The sequence below is a fragment of the Carlito syrichta genome, unplaced genomic scaffold (assembly GCF_000164805.1).
Source record: "Carlito syrichta isolate Samal-C Ts95f unplaced genomic scaffold, Tarsius_syrichta-2.0.1 Scaffold254042, whole genome shotgun sequence".
NCBI classification, from domain to species: Eukaryota; Metazoa; Chordata; class Mammalia; order Primates; family Tarsiidae; genus Carlito; species Carlito syrichta.
In genome coordinates this window covers 298039-311982 of record NW_007198138.1, presented here as the reverse complement: position 1 = coordinate 311982, position 13944 = coordinate 298039, and the positions used below count along the sequence as shown (strand labels likewise).

Genomic DNA, 13944 nt, shown 5'->3' with positions numbered 1-13944 from the left:
TGCGGGTCGGGGCTGGGGGGGCGGGGAGCAGCCACTGCACTCCAGTCTGGGCGACAGAGCTCTGAGACTCCAACTCAAAAAAAAAAAATGGGAAAGGCCAGAAGGATATGTCAGCAATATCCCCCAGACGGAGTATGCATGGAAGGTCTGTCGTGTGTCCGTTGAGCTAAGCTGGAGTGTGTGTCCAGAATTCCCTCTCCTGCAGGCAACGGATTAGGTCTGGTCCCAAGAGCAAGGCATGTCAGCTGTGAGGGGAAGCGGTGGGGAGGAGTCCACGTGGTCACAGCTGGCTGGCCTTGGCACAGACCCCTGGCTTCCCTAGCTCTGAGCTTCCCCAGATCCCCTGCACCTCCTCCTTCAGCTTTCTCCCCATCTGGGACTACCCTGGGTTCTCTGCAGTGAATGGTGGCCGCAGTCCTGCAGGTGGACCACATCCTCTGAGGTGGAGGCAGTGGTGACGCCAGGTGGCGTGGGGTGCAGTTGATCTGTGGAATCTTGGTTAGGCCACAGACAAAAATTTCAGAGCAAACCCAAAGTACAAGGGGGACCTCAAAAAACTGGAATTTATACATAAGAAATTGGGTATTTATTCTCAAATGATTAAACGTTAGTCATCTTCACTTCAAAGTACTCTCCATTTGATGCAATACACACGTTAAGACATTTTTTCCACTGCTTGAAACAGTTTTTGAATGCCTCAATTTTGATGTCTTTTCATGCTTCTGCTGTTTTTTGTTCTACGTCTTCTACATCGGCAAAACATTTCCCTTTGAGGCTCTTTTTCATGGGGGAGGGATTCTCTTGGGGCGAGATCTAGTGAATAGGAGGGTGGGACATGGAGATCATGCCATTTTTGGTTGAAAACTGCTGAACACTCAGTGCCATGTGGGCAGGTGCACTTGCAAATTACCCATCATGAAATGGGCAAATGTGCTGAAGGAATCTAAGAAAAAAACAATTCACTGAAGCAGAACACAACTTCTCACAACAATGCCAGCTGGTATACTGATGCCGATGGGTTCCTAGAACACTCACCTAGTGGGGGAGTACTACAAGAGGCCAGTCCTCCAAAAAATAATTCCTGTTTAGGATCCCCATCTTGTATAGTTTAAGACAGGATTTATTAGGAAGGAAAAAGAAACACATCCGAGAGAGAACATGGGTGCCTTAAGAGAAAGGGCACATTGCCTTGCTGGCAGCTGAGTGCTTTATATATTTTTCTTAGTGATGATTAAGCAATCTATTCTTTAAGCAAAGATCCGCGTGCTACATGGACTACATGGTGGGTGACAACCTATTAATCACAAGCTTCATTGATCACAAACTCCTATTCTTCATCGTTTACTTTTAAGCTTACTTGTGTCATGTGAACATTTTAACATAATTGTAAAGGTTACTGTTTTACAGTTTAGTTAAGCTGCTTCTTAAAGAACACCATGCTCCACTGCCTCTGGAAATTCCCTTACTGCCTCATTTCATGGTTTCTGTAACTAAGAGTACCAACCTCCCCATACTCCAGGGTTGGATCTGGGAGGCCTAGTCAGTGCAGGTATTATTTCAAATCACCACGTTTCAGTAAGCCCACGCCCTGGTGCCTGACCATCTGGTCTTTTAATTATCTAAGCTATGTCTGCCTGCAAGAAGCTCGCCTATCTATGTCTAAGCTATGTTAGTGGCCCTGCCTCAGTGGCATCCGCTCTTCTCTGTCCTCCTCACTCCAAGTCTCTCCTCCTCTCCCTGATGACCAGCCACAGGAGTCTGACTTATAAAGGCCGCTGACTGACTCTCAGCTCCCACGACTATATGAGGCCTATCCCCTACAGTAACTCTGCCGTGTCACTCAGTGGTCCCAAGGATCAATCCCTGGCCGGCACGGATAATGAGTTCAACAGATGTTAAATGAACGAACGAATGAGTAGTTGAATAAATAGTTTGGCTACTTCAAAGTTTTAAATGTCAGAAGAAATAAAACTAAATGATCTTATTTTTCCAATCTTCCCTAAAGGATAAATTATTAATGTATATTACAATATGCTCTTCCCAAGGGGCCCAATGATCACAGCATTTTCAAATAACACAGATGGCTTTCAGTATGGTGACTGAATTATATCTATGCAGTATTAATTGAGAGTAGAAAGGCTATGACATTTCTGTGTGTTTTGATGGTGACTTATTTTTAGGATATTGTCATTGCACATCCCCCTCCCTGAGATGGGAGTGATTAGGGGAGGAGGTGATCCTGGAGGTATGGGATGTACATCCATCATGAACTTGAGCTTTGAGGTAGTCCCATGGTGCTGGGCCACCAGAAACTGTGAGAGGAGTGGTTGGCTGGTGGTCACTGCTCCTACGAGGAAATCGAAGCTAATATCATGTCCAACTGCAAAAGCAAGTCAAGAAAACTAAAGTGGGCGCAGAACTGAGGTCTGAAACTAATGTCCATGGCAAGCCAGAGCATTGCTCAAACTGATGGAGAAATTCAAGATTGAAAGCCCCCATCCTACACAGAGGTTGAATTTGATCTTCTAAACATCAGACAACTAAGTACCATTACCCCCCCCCTTGAATGAATGTAACTTTGGAAATCTTTCTGCTGAGTTTTCCTTTAGCACTGGCAAGCAGGATTCTCTTTCTTGCAGGGATAAGGGCATGAAAAAATGCAGTGTCTGCCCCCAAGGTGGAGTGCTGAAAAGCAGGCCTGGTGGGGAGGGGTGGGGGACATGGGAGGGGTCCTTGCAGTCTGGTTTCCAAAGATACAAAATTTGAGGTCAGCCCTGGCTCTAGCTCTGACTCTGTGACCAGCTGTCTGATCTGGAACAAGTTACTCACCCGCTCCGTGACTCAACATTCTCCTCCATCAAGTGGAGCTGCAAATGAGACGCCCGTGTGGGCTCAGTGCAGCCAGCCTGGGCACTGGGTTTTGCTCTGCTTTCAGTACGGCACCCACACAACAGCATTTTCCGTGTTTCCAAACCAAAATCATATCCTTGTTTATGCCCACCTTTAATCTTTTCAATCTCCTTAAGGAGGCTAAGCCTAGCTTTTCAGGGTTTTTTTATGGTGCGTCTTCATGGAAATATCCAGAACCTTCCTGAAAGAACACCCATGAAAAGATGGTGACCATTCTATGCCATACACATAGTATTCTTCTGGCTACAATAGTAAAACAAGAAAAAGACATAATGTCTTAATTTCTTCTAATGTAATTGACTAGTACGATCGTAGACCTATTTTGAAACAACTATCTTTTCACATTAAAAGCAATTCTAGGGATTTTTAAATTTCATTTTCCTTCACATTATCACAATCAGGTCTTTCAGGTCTTGTGAAATTTCCAGATTGTGCAATGGCTCTCAGCAACTCTGTCTCAGGGGAAATGCACACAAGCCAGTCTGCTAGTGAGGAAGGGGGCTGTAGGAAGCTCACAGCCCTTCCTTGGGAACTCATATTGCTTCCCCAGAGGCAGCAAAGGATGAGAACCCATGAGGCTGGGAGTATACAACATGTACAAGGGTGTCTGCTCCCAAGCCCACCCTCTAGGAGTAACCCTGGCATGTGGGCAGATGACTGGCTCCAGCTGGAGCTTCGTCCAAGAACATGATGATCTCAGTTCCTGCTGGCCTCACTCAAGGGCCTTCCCGCCTCCGGAGCCTCCCAAGCAGTAGTGGGGAGAGTTCCACATGGTTCCCAACACCCTGAACCTTCTTAGTTCACAGTCTCGAAGTTGAAGGAGAAAAAGGGAGCAGGAATTTGGCCTCAGGCCACCATGGGCTTGTATCTAGGGTATCCCATGCTAGGTCAAGGACCATTAAACTACTCAGAAGTTCAATGTCCTCAAATATAATATGGTCTGGGGCGGCATCAACACTGGAATGCGTAGATTTCATGCCCGGTGGGCGGTGCTGGGGGAATGGCATTAGCATGACTTGAAGGATGGGATATAGACGGGGTCACTGGTTGGTGGAGCCATGGAAGGCAGTGCAGGACTTCAGGGCAGCATCAGCGCCCTCCAGCCTGGGCGGTCCCTGCCTGGAGCTGTGACAAGAACACAGCCGCATGACATGCAGAATGAAACTGACCAAGGATCATGTGGTTCCTTTTATCGAGTCAGCCTTTATTTAAACTTGTGCTTTTGAAATAGCTTATTAAATCTGATCTTTTCAGAATTCAATTCACACAATATTTACAGTGAGCTTTGTACAAACACATTTTGACTGTGAGCTTCCTGCTCCCCCTTTCACATTTAATAATTTACAAGTTTGTATCACAACAGAACCCCAGACTCTAGTTTTCTGTTTGACAGGTACTGAGCTGGGGTCATGGGTTGCAAGGAAAGAGCTAACTCAAGCCCAAAGGAAATAAAACATGTTCTCATTATAAAAAAAAAAATTATTACAAGGCCTTGCTTTCCAATTGGAAACACATGTCTCATGATGTTGAGGAACAGTATTAAGTAACAAAGCAAGTTTCCAACTGTTATGTCACCTTCATTTTTTATATTTACACTCATCTCTTTTAATCAAATAAGCAAAACCATAAAAGTCAAATTCTAAGGGAGTCAGGAATGTTATAAAAATAAGGTGGCTTCAGTGGTTACAGAATGCAGGTCACCAGGGCTGCCGGCTAGCCTCCCACAGCTGGCCTTCCACAACTGACCTCCCATGGCTGGCCTTCCATGTGGGCTCCCACCAGGGTGCTACAGGAGGCCTACACCACCTGCCTCAGATTCCCCTGGGGGCTCAGAGAAAACATACACCTGCACTCAGCCAAGTGTGACCCCCCAACAGGAACACAATCTATAAAGGACACTGATCTTGGAAAACATACTTCCCTTCCCCTCTCTGGGTGGAGAAATATCGAGTTGAAGAAAAAGAAAGCAACACTCAACTCTTGTAAAAAGTGAGGGTTTCCAGGGAAGGTAACAACTCATGATTTAGAAACAGAATTATTAAAAATACAGATGAGCAATTGGACCTTTAATGTTTGTGAAATATAGTTTTAAAATTCCATTTTATATACTTGATGTCTGAAAACAATCCATAGCCTTTAAATATTTTTTTGGTTACGTGACTTTTTTGGGGGACCAAAATTTTATAGGTTTTCTTTTTTTCTGAGTCTGGGTTTCTCTCTGCTACCCAGGCAGGAGTGCAGTGGTACGATCACAGCTCACTGCAGCCTTGATATCCTGGGCTTGGGTAATCCTTCTACCTCAGCCTCCCAAGTACTGGGACTACAGGCATGCGCCACTATGCCTGGCTAATTTTTTTTTTAATTTTTAGTGATTTGAGAATTTTTTCATGTATTAATCATTTCTCCTTCCAAGGGATTCCTCTTGATAAAGTTTCTATACAGAGACCCTCTGGCCCCATGACTCTGTGCCCGCTGGGCATCCTACCACAGTGACTCCTACGGTAACACATACCCTCAGCACAAAGCGTTCTTCCCATGAGGGAAATTATGAATGGAATAGTCCGACCCTTACTGACCCTCCAGAAGTCTATGTTCAGCAAAGACTCTATCTAGAATCATCTGTTCGCAGTCTTCCAGTGACCAGGTCACACCCCGTGGGTCTTCTGTGCCCCCACGACCCTTGTTGAGCCATCCTGTTCTCCCCTGTCAATCTCAACTGCAGGAGATGCAGGTGTGGGCCACTGTAAGACATGCCCAGGAGCTGTGAGGGATGGAACATGGGACAGTGAGCGAACAGGAAGGAGGCTGAGTCCAGGAGGGCATCATTCCCAGGAGGTTAGGATTCAATCATTACAGTCCAAAGACACTGGGCAAAAGGATACACAGTAACTGGAAACACCAGCCTTACCTTCTGGTACTGTCTAGTGTCATAAGCAGTATGCATGTCTACCTACAGAGAGGCAAAGCACTTTTGAACGCTTGCCCCAATGCTAGCTCTCCCCTGAGAACTCAGTGCTCCCTGAGGACTCAGTGGTACCCATCACCTGAGCTCCTACTTGATGGCTGAGGACTCGTGGCTGCAAGCTAAAATTGCTTTTATCAACATCGAATTCAATGGCTCTGATTTCACATAAGTAATCATAGGCAACTAAAATGAATATATTATTCTAGGTTGATTTTTTCCATTCAAATGTTTATATTCCATCTACCCTGAACAATCAATTGTGAAAAAACAGTCACCTCCAATGCCTTCCCAAGGATGATGACTTTTTGAAATGACACTTAATGAACAAACTGGACAAATAAGACAAATGACTGTGGCAGGGGATGGCGAGATCTTCAAGGGGCTGTTTTCTTCAAGTCCCGAATCTGTTTAATCAAGTAGTTTTTCTCATCAGTGAACTGCTCATCATCCGTCCTGTCTTTCTGGAAGCTGCTCAGAAACTCAATGAGCTTGGGTTGATTTTTCAGTAGAATCTCCACAATAGGCTGTGTTTTGTGAGGACTGGCCACAAATACCTGAAACAAAAAGAAACAAACATCTAGAGCAGGAGCGCAGGCCAGGGAGGGCATGGACGTGACTCTCACTTCTTGCTGACTTGTGTTATTGATACATGGAAAGCCCAGAATGACACTTCTCACTGGAGGATGATCAATACAGTTGTGCACCGCATAATGATGTTTTGGTCCAGAAGAGATCACATATATGACAGTGGTCCTATAAGATTATCATGGAGCCCAAAAATTCCTATCACCTAATGATGTCACAGCTGTCATGACATCATAGCGCAACGCATTACTCAGGTGTTTGTGGTGATGCTGGTGTAAACAAAACTACTGCTCTGCCAGTCATGTAAAAGTCTACACATACGGCTGGGCTCGGTGACTCAGCCTGTAATCCCAGCACTTTGGGAGGCTGAGGTGAGTGGATCGCCTGAGCCAGTGGGTTCGAGACCAGCCCAGATAACTTGATGAGACCTCGTCTCTACAAAAAAAAAAGTCTGCACATACAATTATGCACCCAGATAGGGCACTTACCATGTACAAAACCTACACTTGATAATGATGGTAAGCGACTATACTACTGGTTTATGTATTTACCATTCTATACTTTTTATCATTATTTTATTAGCATGCTCCTTCTACTTAAAAAAGTTACTGTGACAGCCTCAGGCAGGTCCTTCAGGAGTTATTCCAGAAGAAGGCCCTGTCATCCTCATAGGAGATGACAGCTCCATGTGCGTTATTGCCCCTGATGACCTTCTAGTGGGACGAGATGTGAAGGTGGAAGACAGCGATGTTGATGACCTGACCCTGTGTAGGCCTGGGCTCATGTGTGTGTTTGTGTCTTCATTTTCAACAAAGATGTTTAAAAAATAAAAAATAACAAAACACTTCAAAAGTAGAAAAAGCTTACAGAATAAGGATATAATGAAATAAAATATTTTTGTATAGCTGTACAGTGTGTGTTGCAAGCGAAATGTTATTACAAAACAGTCTAAAAGCTTTAAAAATCAAAAAGTATATAAGGTAAAAAAAGTTATACTAAGCTAAGGAAGAAAAAGACTTTTTATTAATTTAGTATAGCCTAAATACACAGTGTTTATCAAATCCACAGTAGTGTACAGTAATGTCCTGGGCCTCCAAATTCATTCACCATGCACTCACTGACCCATCCAGAGCAACTTCTAGTCCTGCAAGCTTCACTCATGGTAAGTGCCCTATCTGGGTGCACCATTTTTTATTTTTCATACAGCATTTTATGGTACCTTTTCTATGTTGAGATCTGTTTAAACACATAAATCCTTATGACTGCATTACAGTTGCCTACAGTGTGAACCAAAGTACAGTCACAAGCTGTTCAGGTGTGTAGCCTGGGAGCGATGGGTCATACCACAAAGCCTCAGTGTGAAGTAGGCTGTACCATGTAAATTCGTGTTAGTCACTATGATGTTCACACAACACCAAAATCACCTAATGATGCATTTCTCAGAATGACTCTATGGTTAGGCGATGCATAGACTATGCTGCACCTTTCCTGTCAATCTCCCTATAGGTAGGGGCACATGAAAGCAGTCCTTGAACATTTTTCACTTTTACTTTGCTTTACTTTTAAATGTTTATTTAACTATAAAATCTTGCAAAGAGAAAATAACATAAGAGATAGCAATATATTCACCACACAAATAGAGAGCATTTTTGCCATTTTGCTTCAAATCGTTTGAAGAAATACAACATCACAAATGGAAGCAAATCACCCCCTTTCACCTTCCCTTCCCTCCCTGCTCACATCGTGCTGCCCTCTCTGGGCACGTGTTTACCCTTTTCCTCCTATGAGATATGCAAACATAAACAACACACAGTATTGGAGTGAGTGCATGTGTTTTTTTAATTTTTTTTTTTTTGAACAGGTAATAAAGTCACCTGGCTCAAAATTCAAAAAGTACATCTCCCATTCCCTCCCTGGAGGCCACCAATGTCACTGTTTTCTCATGTATGTTAACCTTTTAAAATGGCAATTGCTCAGGCCCTACCTCCCAGAGATTTCACCTAGGCAGATCTGTGGTGGACACCTGGCATTCTGTATTCTCATCATGTTCCATAAAGATTCTTATGTACACCCCTAGGGAACACCATAATCCTGGATAATACTTTAGCCATACTATACCAGGCATGTCCAACCTGTGGCCTGTGGGCCACATGTGGCCTAGGACAGCTAGTAATGCAGCACCACAAGATATTTTAACATGCATTTTTTAGTGTTTATTTTCTTCATGACTCCATGTGTAGCTCTGTTTTCGAAGTTCATAATCATGCCGTATTCATGGCATTGTTTTTTGCAGCACATACATTTGTGAGCAGCTGTTTTCAGTTATGAAGTCTACAAAGAGCAGAATTCAAACAAACATTTCAGATGAGCACCTTGAGAACTAAGAATTGCAACCACTTCCATTGAACCATACACTGATAGTTTTACAGAAACAAGGTAAAATTTCCCACTAGTTTTATATTGTTCTCGTTTTTCTAAACTTTATAACAAAAAATAATCAAAAATAAAAGAAGTCTTATTATGTATATACACTAACTATAGTATATAATTTATAGGAAGCACAAGACAATTCCTCTTTACTCGATGCAGCCTAGGGAAGCCAAATGATTGGACATCCCTGCTATAAACCCAGCAATGGCCATAATCACAGGATACAATAACTCAAAACCTTAATACTGATGGGTGCACTGTTTTGTAATAGACATACTCCTTAGTTACCGCTATGTATATGACTAATTGACCAGAACACAAATCAAAGTATCTCTGAGTTCTACGGAGCCCTCTGGTGTCATGTTCTGGGCTCCTGACTCCACTGGGCACTGCTCTGCCCAGCACTCTTGCCCTATAGCCAGGTAATGCACACAGAGAACATGCTATGACAATGCTTGGTTATGTAGCAAGGGGCCACATGGCACAGTCCTCACTGTTCCTCCACCCCAGCAAGTGTGGGAAGGAGAAAACTACCATGGATGGTAAATTCCAGTGAGGGGAATACTGGAGATGACATCACATTTCCACATTTGGAAGGAAGGCCTGTGGTGTAGACGGCAGGATGCAAGGCAGTGAGTCAGGCAGAGAATGTATACTGTGGTGGTGACAGGAGCTGGCATTCCAGAAACATGGAGCTGTCCTGGTGAAAGCCCAGAGGTGGGCGGAGATGTGGGAGCAGCAATGAGGGTGAGAATGAGTGAGTGGGAACCCAGGAGCTGATTCTCAGACCTGGGTTCCAATTCCACCTTCCCTACATGCCGATGGTGTGTCCCAAGCAAGGTCTCGTTCTCTAGACACAAGAAGCCTTAGACTTGGGTTCCAATTCCACCTCCCCTACGTGCTCACAGTGCGTCCTGAGCAAAGTCTCATTTTCTAGACACGAGGCCTTCTACCTGGCCGGGCAGGGAGAAAGTCTTCGAAAGGACTTCTGCTGTTACCACAGTGTGGGGAAAAGTGCCTGAACTTAACTCAAGGCTTTGTCACTGCCTTATCACCCTAGCTCTGGCCAACTGTATACACACCCCTGTGCTGCTGGTTCACAACCCTGCCAACTGGTTACCTTCACTCACTGGGTTAAGTGCTTCACACTCAGGGGAACACTTCATCCTCACGACAGTCCTGAAGGATAATAACTGTTATCCTCATTTGATAAATAAAGAAATTGAGGCTTAGTAACGTTAAGAAACTTGACCTCATAGTATTAAGGTTAACAGCATGGACTCTGAGGCACACTGCCTGGGTCCAAATCCTAGCAAAACTTATTTACCTCTCATGACCTCAGTTTCTTCATCTGGAAAATGAGGTGACAACAGTAGCTCTGTGCCACTAGGTAACTGTGAAGCTTCAGGAGAATACTACAGGCATTCTGACTCATGCATTCAGGTCGTCGTGTGGCACTCAGCAGGCACTACTGAGGAGGTATCAGCTGTTATTATCACTGTTCTTGCCAAGCTCACAGAGCTAGCAAGGCCTAAAGCTGGGATTAAATACAGGACACTTGTTCTGAGAACTGAGGAAATGTGACATTTTGCCAGGTGAGATGCAGAACTGGAAACCCAAACCCACACATCTCTGATACTCAGCTCATCTGACCAATTTATTTTCTGAAATTGTATATACATGCTATAAATATGATATATTAATTCTTCATGCTTCTGTTCTTTCCATCAAAGGTCTTGGACTCCCTCTCTCTGCAGGCACTAAGGAGCGCAGAGCACTCTCTGGGAACACTGCACATCCCTGTGTTCACTAGTGGCTCACAACAGACCGTTTCTCAGCAGCCCTCACTGCCCATCAGACCAGGAGCCCGCCCTTCCACCAGGCCAGGGAAGGAAAAGGATTTCTCAAACTTCTACTTGGTGGGCCTACAGCCATGAGGTGACAAGACGGAACTGACCTTCGACCTTCTGGGTTATAAAGTATTTTCGGCTCTTCTTAATCAACCACAGGGATAAAGAAAGCAGGAAATTAGAGATGAATGAAAACAAAATACTTCTTTGAGAGTATGAAAACAAAAGCACAACATACTAAGACTCACAGGATGCACCAAAAACTGATAGGTATAAATGCCTACATTTAAAAAAAAAAAGGCTGGGCTCAGTGGCTCAGCCTGCAATCCCAGCACTTTGGGAGGCCTGAGGCAAGTGGATTGCCTGAGCCACGTGTTTGAGACCAGCCCAGGCAACTTGGTGAGACCCCGTCTCTACGATAAAATTAAAATAGTTGGGCGCGGTAATGCGTGTCTGTAGTTCCAGAAGGCTGAGGTGGAAGGATTGCTGGAGCCCAGAAGGTCGACGCTGGAGTGGCTATGAGTATGCATGACACTGCACTCCAGCCTGGGTGAAGGAGTGAGACTCCAACTCAAAAAAAAAAAAAAGAAAGAAAGAAAGAAAGAGTGGTTGGGCATAGTGGCTCACACCTATAATCCCAGCACTTTGGGAGGCTGAGGTGACAGGATTACCTGAGCTCATGGGTTCGAGACCAGCCTGGGCAACTTTGCAAGACCTCATCTCTACAATTAATTAGCTCGTTTCTACAAAAATATTAGCTGGGAATGGTGGCATGCACCTGTAGTTCCAGCTACTCGGAAGGCTGAGGCGAAAGGAGCACCTGAGCCCAGAAGGTCGAGGCTGCAGAGGCTGTGAGCATGCCACTGCTCTCCAGCCTGGACAACAGAGTGAGATCTGACTCAAAAAAAAAAGAGAAAGATCTCAGCTCAGTAACCTAACCTAACTTTATACCCGAGGAACTAGAAAAAGAAAAGCAAATAAAACCAAAGCAACATAATGAAGAACATAATTAAGATCAGAGCAGTTATAAACAAAATAGAGGACAGAAAAACAAGATAGAATCAATGAGATCAAAACTTGGGTCTTTGAAAAGATCAACAAAATGGATAAATCTTTGACTAGATTGACTCAGAAAAAAGAGAAAAGATTCAAATTGCTAAAACCAGAAATAAAAATAGGAACATTACTAAAGACCTTATAGAAATAATAAGGGATTATAAGATAATGCTATGAACAAACGTGCACCAACAAATTAGATAACCTAGGTGATAACATGGCCAAATTCCTAGAAACACACAAACTGCCCAACAACTGACTCAAGAAGAAATGGAAAATCTGAAGAGACCTATATCAAGTAAAGAGATCATATCAGTAATCAAAAACTCCCAACAAAAAAAGATCAGAACTAGATGGTTTCACTGGTAAATTCTACCAAACATTTAAAGAATTAACACCAATTTTTCTCTAAATATTCCAAAAAGTAGAAGAGAAGGGAACTTTTCCTGTCTCACTCTGAGGCCAGCATTAGAAGGGAACTTTTCCTGTCTCACTCTGAGGCCAGCATTATCTCGATTTAAAAAAGTTAGACAAAGGCAACACAAGAAAACTACAGGCCAATATCTTTTATGAAAAAAGTGCAAAAATCCTCAACAAAATAGCAGCATACCAAATCCAGCAGCATATTAAAAGGATCATACACCATAACCAAGTGGGATTTATTCTAGAAAGACAAGGGTGGTTCAACGTAAGAAAGTCAGTCAACATAAGACACCACACATACCTGGTTGAACTGTGTTCCCCAAGACATATGTTCAAGTCCTAACTCCCAGTATCTGTATATGTGACTATACTTGGAAATAGGAACTTTACAGACGTAGTCAAGTTATACTGGATTAGGGTGAACTTTGGACACAGAGACATATAAACGTAAAGGCAGGAGAACACCATGTGAAGGTGGAAACAGAGATGGAAGTGATGCTTCTATAAGCCAAGGAACATCAAGGATTGTTGGCAACCACCAGAAGCTATGAGAGAGGCATAGGAAGATTTTTCCTGGGAGCCCGCAAAAGGAACCAGTAGGCTGACACTTCGACTTTGGACTCCTGGCTTCCAGAACTGTGAGAGAATAAATTCTTGTTGCTTTAAACCACTCAGTCTGTGGTTATGGCAGCCTCAGAAAATGAACACAATTATGCAACATTAATAGAATGAAGGAAAAACCCATGATCTTCTCAACTGATACAGAAGAAAGGTTTGACAGAATCCAACACCCTTTCATAATAAAAGCAATCAACATGGAGCAACTGAATATCTATTGTAAAAGAATGAAGTTAAGCCCTTATCTTATACCAGAAATAAAAATAATCAAAATCAATCAAAGACCTAAATGTAAGTGCTAATGAAACTTTCAGAGGAAAACATACGGTATACCTTCATGATTTTGGATTTGTCAATGGGTTCTTAGATATGACACCAAAAACACAAGCAACACAAGAAAAAATGGATAAATGGAACTTCATCAAAATTTAACACTTTTGTGTATCAAAGGAACACTATCAAGAGAGTAAAAAGACAGCACAGAGAATATGAGAAGATACCTGCAAATCATACATCTGATCAATATCTTATATCCAGGAGATATAGAGTAATATTAAAACCACTACCAAAAAACAAATAGCTCATTTTGAAAAGGAAAAAAGGACTTGAACAGACATTTATCCAAAGAAGATATACAAGTGGCCAATAAGCACATGAAAAAACTCCTCAAAACCATTAGTCATTAGGGAAACACAAATTAAAACCACCATGAGATACTTTATACCTACTAGGATATCTGCAACAACAACACAATCTGACAATAACAGTGTTTCAAAGAAAGGAAGAAACTGGAGCCCACTCATTGCTGGTGGGAATATAAAATGTTACAGCCTCTGAAGAAAACTGGCTGGCTGGTCCCCAATAAGTTAAACAATTACCAAATGACTGTTTCCTTCCTAGAAACGGAAAACATTTGTTCAAAAAATTAGCCAGCCAGGCTCCGTGGCTCAGCCTGTAATCCCGTGCCATTGGGAGGCTGAGGTGAGTGGATTGCCTGAGCCCGCGGGTTCGACACCCACCTGGGCAGCAAGACCTCATCTCTACAGTAAATCAAAAAATCAGCCGGGCATGGTAGCGCATGCCTGTAATTCTGGCTACTCGGATGGC

At 43.3% G+C, this 13944-nt stretch overlaps 1 protein-coding gene across 2 annotated transcripts in view; it reads right to left on the bottom strand.

The window, feature by feature from the left end:
• Positions 1-6057: 6057 nt before the first annotated feature.
• Positions 6058-13944, bottom strand: part of CAB39L (calcium binding protein 39 like) — a 90946-nt gene continuing 83059 nt past the window's right edge. For both annotated transcript variants that reach the window (XM_008052034.2, XM_021709542.1), the window contains one exon: positions 6058-6429. In XM_008052034.2, the coding sequence (XP_008050225.1) occupies positions 6250-6429 (180 nt within the window). In that variant the 3' untranslated portion in view covers positions 6058-6249. The remainder of the gene's footprint in view (positions 6430-13944) is intronic.